The 23891-nt window shown below is 38.7% G+C and overlaps 1 protein-coding gene across 1 annotated transcript in view; it reads left to right on the top strand.

The window, feature by feature from the left end:
* Positions 1 to 23665, top strand: part of rad50 (RAD50 double strand break repair protein) — a 28325-nt gene extending 4660 nt beyond the window's left edge. The window contains exons 11-28 of the mRNA XM_004076132.4: positions 73 to 279; positions 1055 to 1237; positions 1420 to 1577; positions 1670 to 1845; positions 2532 to 2769; positions 3974 to 4163; positions 4352 to 4478; positions 5861 to 6054; positions 7606 to 7716; positions 7892 to 7984; positions 8163 to 8276; positions 8587 to 8714; positions 9149 to 9250; positions 9459 to 9581; positions 20556 to 20641; positions 20732 to 20874; positions 22649 to 22782; positions 23010 to 23665. Coding sequence (XP_004076180.1) covers positions 73 to 279; positions 1055 to 1237; positions 1420 to 1577; positions 1670 to 1845; positions 2532 to 2769; positions 3974 to 4163; positions 4352 to 4478; positions 5861 to 6054; positions 7606 to 7716; positions 7892 to 7984; positions 8163 to 8276; positions 8587 to 8714; positions 9149 to 9250; positions 9459 to 9581; positions 20556 to 20641; positions 20732 to 20874; positions 22649 to 22782; positions 23010 to 23193 — 2691 coding nt within the window. The 3' untranslated portion in view covers positions 23194 to 23665. The remainder of the gene's footprint in view (positions 1 to 72; positions 280 to 1054; positions 1238 to 1419; positions 1578 to 1669; positions 1846 to 2531; positions 2770 to 3973; positions 4164 to 4351; positions 4479 to 5860; positions 6055 to 7605; positions 7717 to 7891; positions 7985 to 8162; positions 8277 to 8586; positions 8715 to 9148; positions 9251 to 9458; positions 9582 to 20555; positions 20642 to 20731; positions 20875 to 22648; positions 22783 to 23009) is intronic.
* Positions 23666 to 23891: the final 226 nt, after the last annotated feature.

Here is a 23891-nt window from a genome sequence, read left to right as displayed (position 1 = left end):
AAGAAGACAGAGAGAAAGACTGCACATGTCTGTAAAGTGACAATGCTGTCATTTGTTTCTATGTTTGGGAAGGCTGACTTGCAGGAAAAGGAGCAACAAAAGCAGCAATCGATCGATGAAATGAGGGACAAGAAGACCGGCCTGGAGCGAACCGTGGAGTTGAAGAGAGACATGCAGGGCAAGAAGCAACAAGAACTGAGGAGCATCAGGGCAGACCTGCAGAGGCTTGAGGGTTCGTCCACGCGGCTGCAGGAACTGGATAATGAATTAACTAAAGCGGTAAGTAGATGATTAACCTGCACGACTACAAAGTCTTTGTTTTTAGTGTCTGTTTTCAGCATTGGGGGGAGAAAGTCACAAAATAACATCTGGAGCTAAATTATTAAGCAAACGATCGTCAGCTGTTAGTTTGAAGTCTTATTTTAAAGTTGCAGTTTTATTAATCATAGCAACAGCAAATGGTTCTGTGCTAACAGTAAAAAACATGTTTTTTGTTTTTTTAATACTCGGAAACTTTAAATAACACCTTAAAAAACCCACTCGGATAAAAATTTAGTTTTTGATGTTTTTAACTTGTTTGTGTGGCAAATTTCTGGTAATGGATGATATATATTAAAAAATATATTTAAAAAAAAACTAAGTTCTCCATATTTGTGGATTCACAGATGTCTCTGATCCCTAACCCTGTAAGGGGTCCACTGTATTGCTGCTCTGCAGATACTATGTTCTCAAAAACAAAAATATTTTTTGCTTTTGGCTAATAACAGCATATTTATGTATAAAAGACCAGTGGGACTTTTATTTTAGATAAAAGATTATCGGAGTGGGATTTTAAACTCAACTTCTATGAAATCTTATGAAATCTCCTTTTTACTTAAGGTGTAAAATAAATAAAATAAAATAAAATAAAAAATAGCTTTTTTAATCTGTAAATTGTTACAATGAGGATCTAAATGAAATGTTTTACTCTGTTTGGTAAGTTGATTACATTTAGTGATTGATCCCTTTTAGAAAAGACCTTGTGATCTATTTATTTTTTATTCTGAATTATCAGGAGCACGATCTGCAGAGTGCAGTTCAGAGCTCCAATGTGGAGGAGCTGAAGGTGGAGGTGGAGGAACTGCAGAAGGAGAAGAGTGAGCTGGATCGCACACAGAGGCAGCTCGACCAGGAGATGCAGACTCTTAATGTGCACACGACTGCTCGCACACAGATGGAGATGTTAAAAAAGGACAAGGTATGAATAAATGTTACTTTAAATACATTTTGATATCAAAGACTGTCACATGAACTCAAACTACAGTTGTCTCACTGATAGTCTTATTTCCTCAAAATAAACCATTAAAAAGCTTTAACCTTTGTCATTGTTTCTTTGTGTTTTCTTTTTCTGATTCTTCTTTTTTGCCTTTTTTTTTCCAGCTGGACAAAGAGGAGCAGATACGGAAAATCAAATCTCGCCACAATGAGGATCTCGTGACACTTCTGGGTCACTTTCCCAACAAGAGAGAGCTGGAGGACTGGCTCTATTCCAAGTCAAAGGAAATCAACGGCACCAGAGACAGACTGGCAAAACTCAAGTCAGTTAGATCCAAGTAAACACGAGTCTTATGTAGTTTTTCATATCTCTGCCAATGACCTCTCTTTTTGTTTTTTGATTCTCAAACCTCAGTAAGGATTTAGCATCAAATGAGCAGAACAAAAGCCACACTGCTGCAGAGCTGCGTAAGAAGGAGCAGCAGCTGACCAGCGATGAGGAGAAGTTCTTTAATGTGTGTGGCAGCCAGGATCTGGAGCAGGACCTGGGAAAACTGCAGGAAGATCTGGAGAAGGCTTCCAAGCAGAGAGGTAATCTACCCAAATCCAGAAGGAAGGGCCTTTGGTGTTTTCTAATAGTATTGAAGACTTTTAAATCCCACTCTGATCCTCTTTTGAGCTATTGTAAATGTGTTCCCAGTGGTCTTTTATTTGTGATCATGCTGTTTTTAGCCAAAATGAGAAAAACAAAAAACTGTTGTTTTCTATGACAGTTGCTGCAGAACGGCAGTAGTTCATTAGAAATCCACCTCTTGAGTATTGAGCGGCAGCAGTGATGCAGAGTAAGCCCGCCCCTACTTTCCTGTCATCTATCTGCATACACTTTCCCGCTAGCTTACAGCCCCCCACACCCTAAACTAAAAACGGCGAGCATTATTGGAGCTATCCAGCCGTACAGTTATGAGCCAGATGCCAACTCAGACGAGGAAAATGGGGACGTACATGAATCCATTTGTCTGCAATTGGATGCATCAGAATGGAACGGAGCAGGAAACCTTTGGGTTTTTTTAATACGTGCCTCCATCGTGAGAAAAATGTTATAAAACACAAATTCTCATTGGAGCAGGTCTTTAAACAGAGAACTGAGATAACGTTTTTAAAAACACAAAAAAAACATCTGAGGTAAAGCTGTGAAACTTACTGCTTTGGTACATGTAGAGGTGTAGAGCCGACTGACTCTTGGTGTTGTTTTCCCTTTTCTACCTTTGCTTGCACAGCCATGTTAGCTGGAGCAACAGCGGTCTACACCCAATTCATCAGCCAGTTGACAGAGGAGAGGGAGCCCTGCTGCCCCGTCTGCCAGCGAACGTTTCCCTCTGAGTCCGATCTCCAGGACGTCATCAACGACATGCAGTCCAAGCTTCGTTTGGTGCCGGACAAACTGAAAAACACAGAGCAGGACCTGAAGAGAAAGGAAAGGAAGAGAGATGAGATGATGGCCCTCAGGCCTGTGCGGTGCGTTCCACGTTTCTTAAGGGTGTCATTCGAGCTCAAAGGCTTTTTGTCTTTTTCTTATTCAATCTGTGTAAAGTTGTGTTTGGTTTAAAGTATTTATTTTAATCGTTTTTGGTACTAAATCCCTAAAACGTCAAACACTTAAGTGGAAAAGTGAAATTTAATTAAAACATTGTTAAAACGTTTAGTTTACAGTCATAGAAAAAAGAGAAGCAAAAATAAAAATCACAAGTATTTTAAAAGTTTTCACACAATTAACATTTCTGAATAATATTAGGGTCTAAAAACCTTATTTTTTTTGCAGGCACATTTTCAAACATGCAGAATAGGAGGGGGAGGCAGAAAAAAGTGACATTTTTATTTATTTTACTCAACAATAGCACGTGATCCAAAAATGAATGTTCTGCTCATTCAAACAGGAACTTTGACAAAAGCCACAATATAGACGAGTTCTTTGTGGTTTTGAAGCACATAACTGTTTTTCTGAATTGAATTTACAAAAGTAAAATCATTTCTGTAATTTGAAATGATGACAGAAGTTACATTTCAGAGTTTCTTAACCTCTGTTAGCAAGTAAATTATACATTTATACATACTTTTTTATTAGTATTTCGTTAGTTGTTACCTAACAAAATAAAAGGAGGAAAAAAAGTAATTTTATTTTGTAAGACGTTTGAAACAATATAAATATCTATATATATAATTAAGTGTAAAATATGTCTAATAATGATTTTAGAATATTTCATATAAATGAGTCTAAGATTTTTTCCTCTGTACTTTTTCTTTCAATTTCTTTATGTGAAGCTGTGACTCTCTGGTTCCACTAGATGGCGCTACACATCTGTAGGACCCTCAGTCATTCAGGATGGTTCCATAGCAAAAACCGGTTCTAAAAGGGTCATCCAGGCTCAATTTTTAGGGTTTTTTTTTGTTGCAGATGTTTCACCTCTTGTTCAAGAGACTTAATCAGTTCTGCTCCTTCTCAGAGTTAACCAAGTCTCTGAAAAACTAACTGAAAAGTTTCAGATAATCAAACACAATTAAATAATTAACAGAATCAAACAAGTTAACACATATAACAGTTTTTAAGCAAAGATATTTCTTTTTCAGTCAAAAAGGCATGTATGTCACTCCACATAAAGTGAGTCATACATGCTCCCTATAAACTACTCTCCATTGATAATCCTCCTTTAATGTCTTTCAGGCAGTCGATTGTACAAGTGCAGGAAAAGGAGCTTCCTGAGTTAAGAAATCGTCTGCAGACTGTGAACAGAGACATTGAGAGGCTCAAGGCAGACGTGGAGAAACAGGAGACGCTGCTCAGTAGATTGATGTCTGAGGAGGACACGGCCAAGTCCTGCCTTCAGGACATCTCTCTTATGGACAGATACATGGTACCGCCTTCCTGTCGGCATGATCTGCACCCCTGAATCCTCTCCAATCTCTATTTCCTTAAATGCACTGGATTTTCTGAACTTTACTGCTAAAGAAATTACAGTTTTTCTGAGACACATCCTGGCCTGTAATCATTTTTTTTCTTCTCTTCTGTCCCGTTTTCTCCACAAATGTCTTCTATTCCCAGATGGATCTTAGAGAAGTAGAGAGAAAAATAGCTCAGCAAGCAGCCAAGCTCCATGGGGTCGACCTGAACAGAACCATCCAGCAAGTCAGTCAGGAGAAACAGGAGACCCAACACAAGCTTGACACCAGTAAGATTCATAAAACACAACTTGCCACACTCAGAATTACAGATGTGTAGCTGAAACGACAACCAAATCCAATCGCACATTGTTGGCGTTCGTTGAATATTTGATTAGTTTCACGTTTACACTCGTTTTTAAAACTTAACTCAACCAATCAGATTATTTTTCAAGTGTGAACAGAAAAAACTGATGCCTTTCATCCAAAAACCAGATATCAGATTAACACATCGATTTTTGCCCATGAAATCGATGTTTTGCGACATGTATCCTCATGTAATTGATTTTATTTTGTCGTTTTATGTCTAAAAAGTAACACACGAAACAACAGCCCCATGTTAAAAAGATAATCCACTTCCTTGGGTAGGAAGTGCTGTACATCCAAATGTGAAATGTTCTTTTCTCCTGTTGACAAAATGATTGTGTACAGCTGCATTGTGGTGACTATTTTACAGACATTCGTTCCTACATTAGTAAAGGTAACGTTATGACTATGGGCGCAAGGTATTACCAAGAACAGACCCATTGTATAAGTCAGAGGAATTTTTGAACTTGCGTCATTGCGTATCTTCTCCATATTAAATCAGATAATGGACTAAACCACATAACTGGATTTTTGAAGTCTATTTGCTAATATCTGATTTCTGTGGGCAGTTTAAAAGGTCTCACTGCAACAGTTATTTGTCACGACTGTTCTTTATCTTAATGCATTTTTCTCTTGATGGAGGAAACATGTAAAGAAAATTCTAATGAAAACGGCATTCCTGAGTATTTCTAGATTCAAAGTGTGGTGAATCAGGAGCAGATGAAAATAGCAGCTTGAAAAAGATTGTAGTTGTTACGTACAAACTACAACCGGCATGCCACCAGCACCCTGCTCTGCTCGATTCAGATGCATCCACTTGTAGACAAATAGATCCATGTTCGCTTTCATTTTCCCCGTTGGAGCTGACATCCGGCTCAGAACTGAACGGCTGGATGGCTCTGATGTTGATCGCTGTTTTTGTTGCATCACCAATGTTAGCTTGGGATCATGAGGGGCTGTAAAATAGCAGAAGATAGTGTAAACAAAGGGATCATGGGAAATGCTGATAATCAAGCTGACTCTGCACCTACAGTTCCCTCCACAATTCAGAGGCTTTTCTGTTTCTGTTGAACTCCTGTAGCTCTGCAGAAACTATGTCCTAGGACACAACAGTTTTTTTTTGTCTAAAAACAGCAGAATCATCATTTAAAGACCACTGGAAATGCTTTTAAAATTGATCAAAATGGGATTGGAGTGGGACTTTAAGCTTTTACTTTCACAGGATTTTTCCCAGCTCTGCCAAAGAAGAATGATCATTCTTACAGACCACACCCTTACCTAGCCTTTTCCCTCTTCATCTTTTCAGTTTCCAGCAAGATGGATCTGAAGCGTAACCTCATCCAGAGTCAACAGGACCAGATTCAGATGCTGAAGAGTGAAGTCAATGAGAGGAAGGCAGAGAAGCTGCAGCTGAGCAGTGACATGCAGAAACAGCAGCAGCTGGAGGAGCAGTGTGTGGAGTTCACCACAGAGATACAGGCTCTGACCAGAGACATCAGGGTACATTTAGACATTTAGACATTTCTCTTGTTGATTTGAATGTTTTTCATCTATATAACAATGTTTAGTCATTACAGTTTTTTCCTATTGCTAAAACACTAAGCGCCATTCTCCAAACCAGTCGATCAGCTGCTTTAACTCTTTTCTCCAAAACATCACTCTTTGGTCTGAACCTAAAACACAATTTGCAAAACTCTCATCTACTCTTTGCACAACACATGACACATAGTTGGCATTCACCACACAAGATGCAAAAAGTTAACACAAGGCAAGAAAACAGTTCACACAACCATCATCGTCACCATAACAAGCAACTGATCAAAACTGAACTGCAGTGAATCTGAGGACAGTTCTGGAACAATTGAGCAGCTTTTTAAAGATGGATAATGGAGGAAGACCCAAACCTGCACCAAGACCTGGACTAGAGCTGCACGATATGAGGAAAAACGTGCAATATGCGATATTAATGATCAGTATTGCGATAACAATAAAACTTGCGGTATGTGAACAAATAGCAAATCTACCAAAACAATCATTCCCCTTTTTATTGCAACAGTTTAAAAATTATACTCTTATTGACCCTCGTCAACATAAGAGACGAACATCTAAGATAAAAGAGCCCCATCTGATTGGTCAACAACGTGAAGGTGTCCATCTGATTGGTCAGATGCATAAATGTATTTATTTGATTCATTAAATACTTCAATTTGCCATAAGACTTATTTAGCACATTTAAGGTAACTATTTATTGCAATTTTCACAGTCTTTTGCGATATCCACATTGCACAGCTTGATGTCGCGATAACGATAAATTTGCGACATATTGTGCAGGCCTAACCTGGACCCAGACAAAGAACCAGAATTTCTGATGAGATCCAGATCAAAGTTATTGAAAATATTTTTGTTTCTGAAATAATGACCATGGGAAAAGCAGGTCAAAAGGTAAACCCTCAGTTCAGCAGGCTAAGGTGTTAATTTTCATAATTCAGATGGACATTCAACAAGAAAATGACAGAAGATTCTTGTTTTTTTTCTGGAACAATCTTGTCAAGGCTGGATCAGCCACACAAGATGATTGTTTCCCTGTTGTGTGGCTGGGGGTAAACGTTGCCTGTGATGTGGATGAAGTTCTTTGGTCGTACAGAGATACCATGGTTAAGTACAGTAAATGTGAACCAAGGCTTACAGTAAAAGTCCTGAATGTTATTGTTCTCTAATTTATGGGGGGTGGGGGTATGGTTTTCCATTCTTTACAAACTTTTTGTAAAACGGTGTCAAGTATTTTGTCGTGTATCGTGTTGCGTTTGCTGTGTGTTTGTTAGTTTTGATGACAGTCTTCATTGTGACCTCAAAGTGAGCTTTTGACTCAAGTGTTTTGTATATCTAGTCTATCATTAGAATATTGTGTTTGGTGGTTTAATGTTTCAGAAAATGTGTTTTGGCAATTGGAAAAAACTGCAACAAATTGCTCTTCTGTTTGTGGATTTTAAAAGTATGTTGTGTTTTAGATAAATATTAAGTAGAAATTCATACTTTTCTTTGTTGACTCAGGAGGCAAAAGAGCAGTTGGCTCCTCTGACTGCTGCTTTGGAAAAACTGCAGCAGGAAAAACAAAGTTTGATGGAACTCAAAAAGCAGAAACAGGAGGAAGGACGTGAGAAGGTAAAACATCACTCCTTTGTTAACCCGGTTTCTGTCTGCGCTCGTGTCAGTTTAACACTAAATATTATTTATGGTTTGAGTGTCTGGACGTTAACGGTGTGGCTGTAATTTATTAAGCTGTACTTCTGCAGTTTCTGTTTCTCTGTAGTTCTTGAACCTTTTCTGGTGTTGACAGATCAATGGTATTAATGAGAGAGTAAAGGCAATCACCACTTTGGAACGAGAGATCCATAAGTACGTCAGTGATGGGAAAGATCAATACAAAGAGGTAATGTAATCTCACTCTTTTGCCACTTTTTGAATTCAAAATTCCTTTTTTTTATCTTGTGATGTGTAAATGTTTTCTACAAAAGCATTTATTTTTCCCAAATCAGACATTCTTGACACATTCTTGACATCTTTCATGCTTAATTTGTTATTTAAAAAACTTTCTAAACTCTTCGCAGCAAAAAGAGTCTGAGCTTCAAGAAACAACCACTCAACTTCATGAGGCGGAGAAGCAGAAAGAGAAAATAAACAAAGAAATGGGGAACATTCGCCAAGATATTGACACTCAAAAGGTACTCGCTCTGTTAACTCTTTCAAATCCAGAGCTCTGCAGTTGTCCTTCTAGAAAAGGTCACATTTCATTGAAGAAATTATGGATTTTTAGTGTTTTTGACCTACAGAGAGGAGATATAGAGATCTATAAAATCAAATGAATATTTTTTTAATTAGATTTTTTCACATTATATAAATTAAATAAAGTGAGTCCCTGACACATGTTGGCTTTTGATCGGTTGGTTAAGATTCAGCATATAGGAAATGATTTCATAGAACCAAAACACAATTTTAGTTAGTTTTTTTCTTAACGTACTGAACATTTCTCAGGTCCAAGAGCGTCTGCTTCAGGACAATCTGACTCTCAGGAAGCGTGAAGAGGAGCTGCGGGAGGTTGTGGCAAAACATGAGGCTCTTCTTAAAGACATCGGCAACATGCAGGTCCTACAACTGCGCCAGTAAGAGTTTTCTTCTGCTACTCTCATAAAGCTATCCTGACTCTTTCTTTGTCTCCTAATGTGACATCAGTGGTCCTAACTGGGTTTAACCTTAAACACTGAAAAGTTTGCTAGCATCACCCAGATATAGTCTTTCATGTACCGTAAGTCTTCGACCGTGTACACGATCAGCGGGATTTCAAGTGATTCTGGCGCTGAGAAGAGGATTTTCATATTGGCACTTTGATACAACACATTACAAATTACATTACAAAACTGCTTTTCTTCACGAAAGAATCGGCTTATTTACACTGATGGCGTGAATAACACAGTGAAGTGTAGCATATCAGTTCAAAGCTGCTTTTCTGCTGAAAAAACGCTAATTCTGTAAACAGTTGAAGAGTAGTCGAAAGAATTTAAAAGGGTTCAAATATCACGCCTTTGGTGTTTCACAGAGAACGTCGTGACGTGGAACGCAAATTGGAGGATTTAAAGAAGAACCGCAGTATTGCACTGGGCCGCCAGAAAGGCTTCGAGGATGAGATACTTCATCACAGGTGAGACGCTCTCGCACAGGAATGTTTTCACTAACGGCATCGTCATTACTCTGTGCAAACAAAACACACAACTGAATTGTGTTGTTGTGAAAAATAAAAGATAGAAATGGACAATTTTGTTATTCAGATCAACAACTGTTCATTCGGATTGTTTTACAGTGCTGTGAAAAAAATTCAAATAAAGTAACAAAGCTTCGTCTTTTTGCAGAAAAGAGCTGCGAGAAGACCAATACGACAAAGCTGAGGAGCGATACAAAAATAAGATGATCACTATGAGGACTACAGAGCTGGTGATCAATGACCTGAACCTTTATTACAAAGCCCTGGATCAGTAAGTTTGGAACCTCACACGCTTTTCTGGTGCAGCAGAAACTATCAGTCCAGCAGTGCTTAGCTCTCTGCGTCCACAGGTGGAGCTGCTGCACAGAGCAGCTCCCAGCTAAGAACATAGACCTGCTTGAGTGTGAACAGGTCTGAGTTTCAATGACAAACATTTGTATGAAAAACATTCAGTGTTACCAATGTTTTTATATTCCAGTCTAAAAATATGTTCATTTGCACATTTACTTTTGAATGTGGCCATCCATGGAACAACATGTCGGTTTTTAAGCTTAAAATCATTTACAGCAACAGTTTATACAGCCAACAGCCAGTTTATACTCAGATTGAGTCCATATTTGGATCTTTTGCACTTTTCATAGATTTGCATGAAAGTCGTGTTGATTATATCAACCTCAAAAATCTAACGCTTCCCTGTGTCTGCTTGATCACCATCATCTGTCTCAGTTTGTGACCCGGTGGATCTTTTACTTGTAAACTATGACCAACTGAAGTTTTTCCACCTTGATGCAGAAAAAATTTTTTTTTATTAGTTTTTCTTTGCCAGTGGAATAAAATGGCAGCCCAACATGAAAGCTCAATAGAAGTCAACCTGTCATTCTATGTTGATTAAAAACACAACAGTTTAGAACGCACAGTAGCATAAGCACAATTTCACTGTGTAATTGCTTTAAATAACTGCCAAAAAAGCTGAAACATCGTCTCACATTATAATTCTGTAACTGTAAAGCTATCAATGCCAGGAAAGCATTAGCGTTGCCATAGTAACCTATCGTTTGCATTGTACTAAAGATTCTTCCTCTAAATCCTCACCGCCTTCAACATGTACCAGATGCTGACCTTGTGGTGTTTGACCAAAACCATCATTTTTCCTTTGGTGGAGATCTGCTTAAAAAAAGTTCCTCAACTAAAACATTTGATCTGCACTTTAAGAAATGAAGACAAATGAGTTTGATGTTGTTAGTTTTCTCTTTGGCAGAGATCAAAGCCATGTCACTAAATCCAAAATCCTCTCTCGAGGCGTCATTGCACCTTTAATGACCTAAAAGTTTGAACTCTTTCAAGCAAGATGTGGCCCAGGTGCAGCACGGTAATCTGCAAGATCTGGCTGAAAACCATTTTTATGTCACACTTTCATGAGCTCTGTGTGTGTGTGTGTTTGTGTGGGAAACTTAGATTTCCTCTGTAGTGCTTTTCTCATAAGCGCTAGAGGGAGGCCACAGCACAAACACAGAAGCCCTTATTTGGAAGCACGGCAGGAGTGACACAAACTGAAAGTATTTTTTTTTACTGTTGACACATGATAGATGCTTCATCTCAAGAACCTGTCAGGCAGTTGGAACATGTTAAATATGAAATGGTGTTTCTTCACCTTTCCGCACACCCGTGCAGGTGTTGCCACAGCAACAGCTTTCACTGATTCACACAGGTGGTTGTGCTGTGTATTTCCTAAAAAATCCCCAATATAAGTACTTCTTAAAATATCTTTGCTCCGATTGATTTTCTGCATTTATTTGGCTAAAACATTGCATTGCATAGAACTAACACGACCCAAATCTGTATTTTATTCTGAATAAAAATCTAAACAGCTTTTTTGAAGAAAAAAGCTGATCATGCTTTTCATCGTAGTATTTGTCACTCATTTCTCCTTAGCTTGAGTATTAAAAAGCGACTTGTCACCACAACCTTTTTATCCATTTTAGATTATGGAGACCTTTTGTATATGAATGCAACAGCTCAATGTTTGAGTAAGATTTATCCTGTGAATCACGCCGCTTCAAGGTTTGTAACAAACTGTAAGGCCTCGGCTGACCATTGTGAACTGTACTCTGGAGTGGGATGGTCTTCTCTGTCCACCAGGAGGCTCACACTCATTTTTATTTACTAGTCTTGGACTTTTACCTTCCTACATTTGCAGCCTGATCAAGCTGAGGACTGGAATCATAAGGACTGCGTTCCAATGACCATGTGTTGCTTAATGTTCCATTTGCCTGTACAGATCTGGAAAAAAGGCTTTTGTCTTTTCTGCCCCCTCCACACGGAACACGCTACAAAAAAGTTGGAAATTAAAAGAACTCATTCCTCTGAATATTTTCCAGGCTGAGATGGGAGGAGAAAATCACTTTTAACTGTACCTGTTTTACATAAGCTTTCATTTTTATTTATGTTATCTTTTTAATGTTGACATTTTTATTATAAATTAAATTTATTGTCCGTCCCCCACCCCCCCCAGCCAGGACTCCCTTAAAAAAGATATTCTTAATCTCAATGGGACAATTCCTGGGTAAATAAAGATTAAATCAAAATTACTAGATTTTCAGAGCGGCGAAAAGTCTGTGATGGATCCAGATTAATGCTTTGTTCATAACTTCTCAGCCTAAAAAACATTTAAAAAATGTTGCAAATACTAAACATTTTACTGTCCATATTCAGCATGTCAAAAGTACTCTTTTTTTTTATTTTTTATTATTTAGGAAGGAGGCGTGGCACAAAAGAGCCATTTAAGATGAGAATTTTAACAGCTGCTCAATTGCTTTTAAAAGTCTCAGACTTTTGACTTTTCATTTTTATTTTGGGTTAACCATCCATCTGCGTTCCCAAAGTCCCACTCCAGTCCTATTTTGATCTATTTTTGATTCTCCGTGGTCTTTTAATTGTGATTATGTCGTCTAAGCCCAAATCTAAAAACCTGCTTCGTTTTCTAGGACACAAGTTACTGCAGAGTGACAAAAGTTCATTCGAAATGTGTCACTATGTTGTGGGCGGGAATGTTGGTGTGTGGTAAGCCCACACTGATTTCCCATCATCCCTTTGTTTACATGCTTTCCTGATAGCTTACCATCCGTCACACACCCCTAACATTACCGGTGCAACAAAAATGCCAATCAATATTGTAGCTTTTCTGTTGTCTAGTTGTCTAATTTTGCCAGCTCAAAGTCGTACATGGATCTAGTCGTCTAGAAGTGAATGCATCTGAATGGAGTGGAGCAGCGAGCTTGTGGCTTTGCTAATAGCTTCTACGTCACACCTACGAGCTTTTTTAAACGGCATTTATGTGTCTGCTCCTGGTTCGCCACAATTTGAATAAAGGAATACTCAGAAATGCAATTTCAAACTTAATTTATGTCTTACATCGAGTGAAAACTGCCACAAGAAGATGATCAATAACATGTTAGTCATCAGAGGAGACTTTTTTAAATGAAGGGCCCAAACTTGATGTAACTATTGAAAGACAAACTTCCCCTAAATTAGGGGGGAGTAAAGGCTCCCCTTTATTTTCAGGTGTGGGAAAAATCAATAATTTCACATCTTAGTTTTTGTGTGTGAACTGCATGTCAAGTCCAGTTTATGGGATTCATTTATAGATTTCAGTTTTAAGTCTTGTAGTCACAGCTTTATATGTTAAATGTGGAAAACACCTGCACAGTTTGAATTTATGACAGATTTCTTTATCAAAGCAAATTATATTGCTTATAAGTGTCTGGAATACATTTGCTTTGTGCATTTTACTTCTAAACATCTTCAGTGCTTTTCCTGTAGCTGCTTGTAATTGTGTGGCTTTACTTCAAAGGGTCCAGATAAGACTTTGCTATGACATCTTCTAGCGTCATCTGGAGAAAAGGGGTCATTTCTTAGACTCGGTAGTCAAATCTAAATATTTCAATCAGATGTATTTGTGTTTTAAGTAACTCAACGCCACTTTTTGTTGCAAATTTAAAGACTTTGTTTTCAAAGGCGTCTTTATAGCACATGACTTCTTAGTTTTGGCAGAAAATTACCAATGCACAAAATGTGTTCAATATATTTTTATAGCACATTTCATACATCTTTTAATGGCCCAAAGTGTTTTTCTACACCTGAAAAACCTAACAAAAAATAGGTCAAATTAAAATACCACAGAACTCACCTATTTATTACATTACACAGTACATCAATGTTTCATGCCAGTTCAATGGCAAATGCATTGTTCTCACAGATTGACAGTCTGCTGACAAATGATAAAACTGACTATTCACAGATGCTATCATCTGTGAATAGAGCTGAAACATCATTTACCCACTTTATGCAGTTATCAAGATAAAAAAAAGCCTTCCAGCCGTTCACCACACATCTGTGTCAGTGTTTCTACCAGAATACACAGAAATGCTCTTCAGGGTTAAGATTTCTTGATCAGAGAGTTGAGCGAAAACCTCAAATGAAGCGGTGTCTCTGGAAAGAAACCAAAATGCTAAAGTGTTGGTACTGATTGAAAGGGTCAGAAAGTGAAACGATGTCAAAGGTCAACTTATTAGTGCATGCAACTTTTGGTCCTTTGCTTTTTTTCCCCAGAGTTTCCTAAATATTTAAAGATTTTGCAGCGTTTTCAAAAACGTTGTTTATTGGGGGAAAAAGACATTTTATAGCCACGCCTGTCCATTGATTTGAATGGCTAAACGTATCCACACTTTGGAATTGTCTCGTACTTGAAATATTTTCATTCTGTATAGTTTACAGAAACATGTTTCAACAACAAATTAGTCTTATTTTAATGCAGTTTTCTCTCTAATGTCAACTATTAATTTTCTGCAGTACACTACACGTATGTTGAATCATTTTGCTTGCGCTTTTACTTAAGACTTTCTCTTTCCGGACGGCATTTGAACATATCAAATATCAAACCCTAGTTGTTAGAAACAGGAAAAATTGGAATGGACTAAAATGACTTCTAGGCAACTTGGGTGTAGCATCTCCAGACCGACAGCTTTAATGGGGTCTTCCAGGTTATGGCGAAGTCACAGCTGCTGTCCGTCTAAATGGGAGCTATCTGCAGGCAGAACACGGGCAAACCTGAACAGGGTATACAGGTGGCCCACACAAAAGAGCAAAGCTGTAAACGTCTCTCTAAGCTTGTAGAGTGAAAATCATCATTCCACCCAAACAGTTTGCAGTTTGTGTGGGAATCCTACAAACTTCCTATGGGCACTTGTATATCACTGGAACACCCCATGCATGCATCATTCACATGCAGTCAGTAAGGGACTAGTACTGGCACCTCACTAACGACTATAGTGTCATGTTAGCACGTTATGACAGCATCACCTGAACATGAGTGTGTGCAACTTCCATTAACCTTACAAATACTTATCTGTACATTTACCACACGCATGACAATTGTACGTTTTCATGACATCCCTTGAGGTGACCGTACCAGCATTAAAGGAACTGGAAGACACATGTGTGCGCCTCCTTGTGGCCACTCCTCTCTACTAACCTCTGTAGTCCAAGGACAAACTAAGGCTGCATTTACACTGCAGGTCTTGATGCCAAATCCGATTTTTTGACTATATCCAATTTTTTTGACGACCCGCTTACATCATCTTTTAAAAGTGACCCGTACCTCTCTCTTCTTCCCCTCTTTCCTTTTCCGTCCGGTCCAACACCAAAGATCTTCAAACATGTTTGAAATTAATAAAGTTTGGCCTCAATTACAAAAGGGGTTTATTCAGACATACCTTTGGTTTGTCTGAAGATTAATAACCCCTCTTGTTAAAGTAAAATATGTCCAACACAAGAGGCCCTCAGCTCTCATCTGTTTGCCCAGCTGTTGGACAGGACAAGGTAAAAAAAAAAAAAAAAAAAAAAAAAAAAAAAAAAAGTGACCCGTATCCGATTTTTGCATTTACACTATACAATGTTGAAACTATCAAACATAGACGTTCTGAGGACTACGTAGAAGCATTTCCGCCTTCCGCGGACCTCCTTTGGACTTTTGTGTGACTGCGGTTGTCATGGAGGCAAGGCAGCGACTGAAGGAGACGTTGCCTTGGGCGCTCCAGGATGAGGCAGGTGTACGAGAGGGGATGCGCGGGAGAAAAAAAAAGGAGGGCTGCTCGGCCGGCTTATGTGCTCTCGCTGAGTTTTAAATGAGTAAGTGTTTGAAGACGTTGTGCTGTACTAACAGTTTGATCCACGCAAAGAAACAAACGGCTTCTAGCCTGTTCCAGAGCAACGGTGCCCCGCTTGGTTAGTTACCCGACCGGGACCGGACCAGAAATAATGAAGTTTGAGGCTGAAAGGTAACACGCTGATGGGGCTCCAGCTGTCCTCGAACAGCAAAATCAGTGCACAAAAGCACCTTAATAAGTCATGTGATCTCAGTTGGTGGTGTCCTGAGTTGACGTCACTGATGTACGACTCGCATTTTTTATTTATTTTTATTTTATTTAACCTTTATTTAACCAGGAAAGTCCCGTTGAGATTAAAAACATCTTTTTCAAGGGAGTCCTGGCCAAGCGGCAGCAGCGACTAAAATGCAGTTACATAATTACAAAGAGCAAAATAACAGGAAATAACAAACCGATTATAAAAAACAAGTGCATGTTAAGGAGTCAGCCTCGAGACCTCTCAGTTTAACTTTAAAAGCATTCAAGGAAATCAACTCTGTCAACTTCCAGTCCTTCTGCAACATGTTCCATGCATAAGGTGCAGAGTGGATTTACTGGGGAATAACCGATTTGTCTGCTTACATGGCACACGCAAATGCACATATCTGATTTGTATCCAATTTATTTCCACATGTGAGTCAGGCCTGAATCCGATCTGAGAAAAATGGAATCCATGCGTTTTTTTTCCTGCTTACGCGTTCACCGGTCAAATCCAATCTGTGCCACATTAGAGGAAAAAATCGTTATTGGGCCACTTGAACCATGCAGTGTCAATGGGGCCTAAAAGTATGCTGCACCCGTACGGGTCAACCACCATATGGTTGCATGTTACTACACCATCAGTGGTGGTCAGTATCCCCCCAAAAGTGACTACAGAAAGGAACATTGTTTAACCTGCAACAGTGTCATTCAATTCCCCACTTTTATTAAAGCCTTGGCCTTAAGATGGCTGCAAAAGCTAAAAAGCAGACAGTGGAGATCGAAAGTTTGGGCACCCCAGGTAAAACATTAGATTATTGTCCATAAATGTATAAATTCATACATGTATTTATTTAATGTGAATGTCATTTGTGAATGTCGTTTTTGCTGCCACAGATACGTGAATTTCCCCATCGTGAGATAAATAAAGACATCTAATCTAATAAAGAAGCCAAGGATTGAAAACTCTTCAAAAGGCATCAGATTACAGATGAGACATTCTTGTAAGATGTCAAAAAGGGCTTTATTTCCATCATTTACCCTTTCACAATAACAGAAAACAAACTAATGCCAGGTGCAAAAGTGTGGGCACCCTGCAGAATTTACAGAATGCACCAACACTCTTTGAAAAGCTGAGACCTGATCGTGTCATGGATCATTCACAGTCGTCAGGAAAAAACAGCTTATTTCAATTTCAAAGATTTTTAAATAAAATGAGTCATCCGACCTCGCCCCAACCATCAGCATCATGGGTTCTTCCAAGCAGTTGTCTAGAACACTGAAAATCAAAATAGTTGACGCTCACAAAGCAGAAGAAGGCTGTAAGAAGATAGCAAAGCCTTTTCTGATGCCAATAACCCCATGTTCGGAAAATAATTGCATATGGCAGTCCACAAGAACAAGATCTGGGAACCCCAGGTATCAGTGCAAAAGCATAAACCGTGATCAGAATTATTGTGTGAATAATTGTGTTTAAATTCAGACATGGATTGGAAGACCATGAAAAATCTCAGACAGAGCAGCTCGCAGAAACTGGCGGTGTCTGCGGGTTAAAGTTTTATTGAGTAGTCCACCTGCTAATCAAAAAAAAGGAAGAAAATCCTACCCCTAATAATGCGCTGATTAAAAATAAAACACCTCTTTTTACCTTAAAATCAATAAACATTTTATAAGCTATTGAAACCAGGTTTCTATATGTATACACATGTATATATATATATATATATATATATATATATATAGTTTTTTTTTTTTTTGAGTGAAATTCGACTTTTTAACATGCTAGTTGAAGGTAGATTACTTTCTGAACTGCATTACCTCTGGGTTTGCATCTAAATTAGGAAAGGTAGGTGCGAAACAAAAAAAGCCAACAACAACAACTTCATGTTACCTCCAGAGAAGCCTCTGGGTTATAATAATAATAATAATAATAATAATAATAATAATAATAATAATGGATTGGATTTATCTGCGCTTTTCAAGACACCCAAAGCGCTTACATTATCAAATCAAATCAAACTTTATTTATAAAGCACTTATATATAAATATAACTCAAAGTGCTTTACATTAAAACACAACAAAATATAAAAACAAGCATTGACGATTTAAAAATAAATAAAATAAAAATAAATAAATAAATAGGGCCCCCCTCCCCGTACCTAGCCCCCCACTCCTTTCACACCTCCCACCCCCTAAGTGATGGCCAAGGACAATGAGAAATAGGCTGAGCACAAAAAGAGGATGCTGGAAACGCTAATAATTGGAACCTCCCCCTCTGTGAACAGCCGCATAGACAGCCAAATGCAGCATCACAGGTGGGGACCGCTCCACCACAGCTAAGTGGTGATGCAGGTCCCCATCCAGAGCCGCAGTGGCTGAACAGCAGCCGACCCAGAAGGAGAGGTTCCATCTGAGGAAGCACCGGAAATAAAAATGAATAAAAACGAGAATAAACAAGTAAACATATTGATAAAAACAATAAAACATTAAAATAAGGTAAATTAAAATAACGCGTTAAAATCAGATTCAAGTTCATAAAACAAGATAAAATGGATGAATGAAAAAAAATAAAAGTGCATATAAATAAATAACTGAATAAATACATAAAAGTAGTAAAAAATTAGCTAAAAGCCAGGTTAAAAAGATGGGCCTTGAGCCTTTTCTTAAAAGCGTTAAAGCTCTGTGCGGCCCTCAGGTCCTCCGGCAGACTGTTCCATAAACGGGGACCATAGTGCTGAAATGCAGCTTCTCCATAGGTTTTAGTTTTTACAGTTGGAATGGTTAACAGACCAGTGCTAGAGGAGCTCAGGGTCCGCGAGGGTTCATATCTTACTAAAAGATCTGATAAATAAGAAGGCGCAAGACCGTTAAGACATTTAAAAACGGTTAAAAGTATCTTAAAATCAATCCTGAAGCATATGGGGAGCCAATGCAGGGATTTTAAAATTGGGGTGATGTGAGCTCGCCTCCTGGTCTTTGTAAGAACTCGTGCAGCAGAGTTCTGGAGAAGCTGAAGGTTCCTAATGTTGGTTTTTGGAAGACCAGAAAGCAGAGCGTTACAGTAATCAACTTTACTCATGATAAAAGCATGCATTAGCATCTCCATATTAGCAAGAGAGAGTAGTGGGCGGACTCTAGCCAGATTTTTGAGATGATAAAAACCAGTTTTAACCACCTGTTTTATATGGGGGATTAAAGTCAGCTTAGAGTCGAAGATAACGCCCAGGTTTCTGACTGTTTCTGAATGACTTAATGAAAGTTCCTGTAGCTTCAGAAACTGTTTCTCCCTCTTGGCTTCAGGACCGATAACTAAAATTTCCGTTTTGTCCTGGTTGAGCTGCAGAAAATTATTTGCCATCCATAATTTTTACATCTAAAATACAGTTAAAAAGGGCTTCTATTGGTCTTGTGTCATCAGGAGACATAGCTATTATGTCCATTATTCATTCACTCCTCATTCATACTTGGTGACGGTAAGCTACGGTTGTAGCCACAGCTGCCCTGGGGCAGACTGACAGAGGCGTGGCTGTCATTTCGCGCCTACGGCCCCTCTGACCATCACCGGGAGCATTCATGCACATTCACACACCAGTGGAGCCACACTGGAGGCAAGGAGGGTGAAGTGTCTTGCCCAAGGACACAACGACATTTTGGCTGGTGGGAGCGGGGATCGAACCGCCAACCCTTCGATCACCTTCGACGACCCGCTCAACCACCTGAGCCACTGTCGCCCGTTATGGGGCTTGATCCAAAATCTACTACGGTAGTTTAGTTGGTGTGTAGGAATAAAGAAACGCGGTTTATCCTGGAGAGCTGATAAATGAACCACTAATTATTGTTTCGCCAAAACAGAACAAAAAATGAAAGTCACATTGTTCAGTAAATGTTGTCCACAACACTAAAAGATTCTTTAAAGCTTGCCCTGTCAGAATGTATACACTACAATCATTCACGCAAGAATTACGGTTTAGTTTATTCGTTTGTACTAAACTCCTTGAGTTACATTCTTTAATATAGTGTTTATATAGTGATTATTAAATCAAACTATTATTCCACTTTCGCTTTTTGCTCTTTTCATTACAAATAATAAATAATCCAATGGAAGTTTCATTTTTAACTTTACTGTTAAGACTAAATGAAATGCATTCAAACTGCAAAAGCTTCTCACATATAGACTGACTAGTGTTGAGGATGGCGACGTTTTCATTTGTTAGAATATTATATGTGATGAAAACATATTAACGGATGTTGAAAATCCTAACGCCTTTCATGCACAGAGCTAAATGCTGTTGGTTTTGTAATATTAACAAATGTTTGGTTTTTTGGAAAGCGCGCCTTAGCGCTGTGGAGGTCTAGTCATTCCTCGCATCTGTTAAGTAAGCATTTGCGCAAAGAAGACGCACTTTGTCTGATTGATGGATAACGGCTGCATTTCTCCATCTGTCTTTGTGGTGCAGCATCCTCCATGTAAGCCTAGTACGATTAGACTTCTTGCATTTCTAACCACATTAGCTTTTTTTTTTCCCCCTTTGGCTAGATTTGAGACAAAATGCTTCTTAGAAAACAGGAAATTCATTTCAGTGTCTTGTCCATACATCTTGCATAGCCGCATATCTTGTCAATAATCAGAGTTCAGTGGATTAAGCAAAGCCAGATTTGCTTCCGTTTTATTTTTATTTTTTTTATAAGGCTGAAAATTGGAGCACATTCTTATTTAAACTAATGCTTTTTATGCTATATAAAGTTTCAGATTTTATTGGAAAGATGAGAAACAGGATGCCACCTATATGCATAGGGAGGATTTAAACAAAAACAATCAAGGATTTCTTTTTGTTTTCCACAGAACCATCATGAAATTCCACAGCATGAAGATGGATGAGATCAATAAGATAATAAGAGATCTGTGGCGCAGCACCTACAGGGGCCAAGGTGCTCCTCTAAAAATTACACCTATTTTACTGATTTTGCAAATGAATATTTTTACTTTCTATTTACTTTCCCATGTCTCCTGCGTTTCAGACATTGAGTATGTGGAGATCAGGTCTGATGTGGATGAAAATGCCTCTGCCGGAGTCAAGAGAAGGGTCTACAACTACAGAGTGGTGATGGTGAAAGGAGACACGGCCCTGGACATGAGAGGCCGCTGCAGTGCCGGACAGAAGGTGCTGCATTCAGCGTCTGTCGGGTTTGCTAAACAAAAACACAAAAATATCTGTTTTAAAAGAATACCTGTGCATCAGTCCAGAAAACCTGAACGTTTTGAATGCTGGAAATGTTTGGAAATGTGATGTCGAAAGTCAGACTTTTGTGAGTCAATGCAGCAAAGCTGCAGAAACCACGGAGGAGTTTGACCTTTTGGCCTCTAAGCTCAAAATGTGAAGTAGAGAAAACCTGAAGAAGCAGCTTTGCATAATGGCCTTTTCTTATCAAGGCAGCTATTCACAATAAGACTAATTTTGAATCTTTTCTAAAGTCCCTAATTGCATGCATATATTTAAAGTCCCAATAATCATCTGTCGATCTGTTGTAAAGGCGTTCCCAGCAGTCTTTTAATTATGAGTATCCCCATTTTAGCCACAAAAAAAGGTGTCACTTTCTAGAAATGTTTTTGCAGAGCACCAGTAGTTGGTCAGAAATGCGTCTCTTGAGTCGTGGATGGGACTGTAGGTGTGGAGTAAGCCCGCCCCTACTTCCCAACATCTATGTTTTTACACTCTTTCTTACTAGCTTACAGCCTCCTGTTTTTCTGCCTAACATTAGCGGTGCAACAAAAATGTTGAGCAATATTGGAGCTATCCTGTCATGGTTTGAGTTTGTTGTGTCTTGTTTTTCGTTTTAGTTCTTGTTCTGTCTTGTTTGGTTCTGTTTCCTGTTTTATTTTGAAAGGTTTCCTGTCTTGTCTTGTTTCTTGCGTTTTACTTCCTTTGGTCCCCATCAGCCCTGATCGTGTTCACCTGTGTCTTGTCTGCCCTGTCTGTATTTAAGTCTTGTCTCTGCCTTCCTCCTGTGCTGGTCCATTAACCCTTGTCATGGTGTTCATGTCTCCATGTTTCTAGTCACGCTCACGTTCCATGTTTCTAGCCATGCCACAGTAAGTTTTGTTTTTGTTTTGTAATCCTGCTCTGAACCGTGTGCCTCCGCATCTGCATCTGGGTCCTACCGGCTCTCGAGCCACCCCTGCATCTTGACATGCTTTGAGCCAGATGTCAGCTCAGACGAGGAAAACAAAGATGAACATGGATTTATCTGGTCATAAGTGGACGCATCAGAATGGAGCGGAGCAGGAAGCTTGTGGCTTATATTCAATTTTATTTGGATAGCCCAAATTCACAACAACAGTCGCCTCGATGGGCTTCGAGAAAGACTGGAACATAAACTCAAAAGGATCATGAACACAAAGAGTTCAATATGAAAATACTAAATTGAACTAACAAACTGACTAAGCTAAACTGGCATCCCTGCCCTTAGACCCCCCCTCGCGGTAAGGTGTGAAGAGTTTATTTACAATCTTAATTTTTGATGGGACAATTTTTACGAAAGAGGCTTTTTATATTCTTAGTTAAAGTTAATAAACCATAAAACATCTTCAGCTTTTCTGCTTTGGATCCTGGATGAATGAAAGTCTTCACAGATCACTTTATAACTTTATTTATACCTTTATTTACTCTGATTTAAAATAAAACATTGCATTCATAGATCTATTCTTTTTAGGTGCATTAATTCAGGATATAAGTGCTTCTCTGACTTCTCTACAGATCATTATTACCCTTTTCAAAAATATGTGCTACACGCTGTTGGTTTTAATACTTAGGGTCAACATTTTAACATTTTAACAGTTCACAAAGGCAAGTTCTACTAACAGGAGAGCTAACAAATCACAGCAAAGTTCTAGTTTTGTTGTCTTTAACTGTTTTAATTGTATTTGAACCTGTGCAGGTTTTAGCCTCGCTGATTATCCGCCTGGCTCTGGCAGAGACGTTGTGCCTAAACTGTGGGATCTTGGCTCTGGATGAGCCCACCACCAACCTGGACAGGGAGAACATCGAGTCACTGGCACTGGCACTGGTGGAGTGAGTACACTCTCAAGGGTCAATGACTGTGTTTACTACATGCTTTTATTCTGAGCTAATTCCAATAAACACTTTTTTACTTTCCTTTTATATTTAAGTTTTAATTGGGGCAAAAACGCAGTAGTTAAAATAATGTTTTTCACACCTTTTATTGAAGGTAAAATACTGTGTGATGATGTTAAACATCAAGTCTTTATTCTTTGTCATTTCCAACTCTGCGTTTTCAGCATCATCAAGAGTCGCTCGCGTCAGCGGAACTTCCAGCTGCTCATCATCACTCACGATGAGGACTTTGTGGAGCTGCTGGGACGCTCCAGCTACATCGAACATTTCTACCGCATCCGCAAGAACCAGGACCAGAACTCTGAGATCGCCAAGTGCAGCATTTCTTCACTGAGTGAACAGCCGTGATTCTGTGCTCTTCCTCAGAAATGCACTGCAGTTCTGTGATGAAGGGCCGGACGTTTAGGATCAGATTAGTTTTCAAAAGGTTTTGTCACCAAACGTTCTCTATGTTTAAAGTGTTTCTGAAAGAGAGTTTGATTTTCTTTAAGCACAAGGAACCCTTTCTGTTAGTGAACTAGTGAAGAGTTTCAATAAAATTATTGCAAATCATTTTTTCTTCTGACTGTTGAACCACTTAAGAAAAGTTATAAAAACTAGAACATTATATTTACACTAATTATTTGTTACAAATTAAATGTTTACTCAAGTATACTTAGTAAGCTTTGATTATTCCTTATACTGTAAGTGTCATAATTATGGCCCATATTTAATATCTCATTTAATATAATACAACAAGTTACATCATAATGAAGGTGGTTTATCAGAATACGTTGATGTCTGTGTTTCACTATCAAATAAAATGTTTGATTTCTGAAAATGAGGAAGATATCATTATTGGTTTATAAATATCCGCAAAGTCAGAAAGCCAAAAGTGACAAAAACCCAAGTGTTTGTGTTGTGGATTGTATACTTGCCCTATATTAATAGATTATTCATTCATTTGGGGTCACGGGGGCTACTGGAGCCTATCCCGGTCACTTACAGGTTAAGGCAGGGGACACCCTGGACGGGTCGCCAGTCTGTCACATGGCTATTAATAGATT

The sequence above is a fragment of the Oryzias latipes genome, chromosome 14, assembly GCF_002234675.1.
Source record: "Oryzias latipes chromosome 14, ASM223467v1".
Lineage (NCBI taxonomy): Eukaryota > Metazoa > Chordata > Actinopteri > Beloniformes > Adrianichthyidae > Oryzias > Oryzias latipes.
Note: the sequence above shows the minus strand (reverse complement) of the source record. Positions and strands in the feature narration are given on the sequence as shown.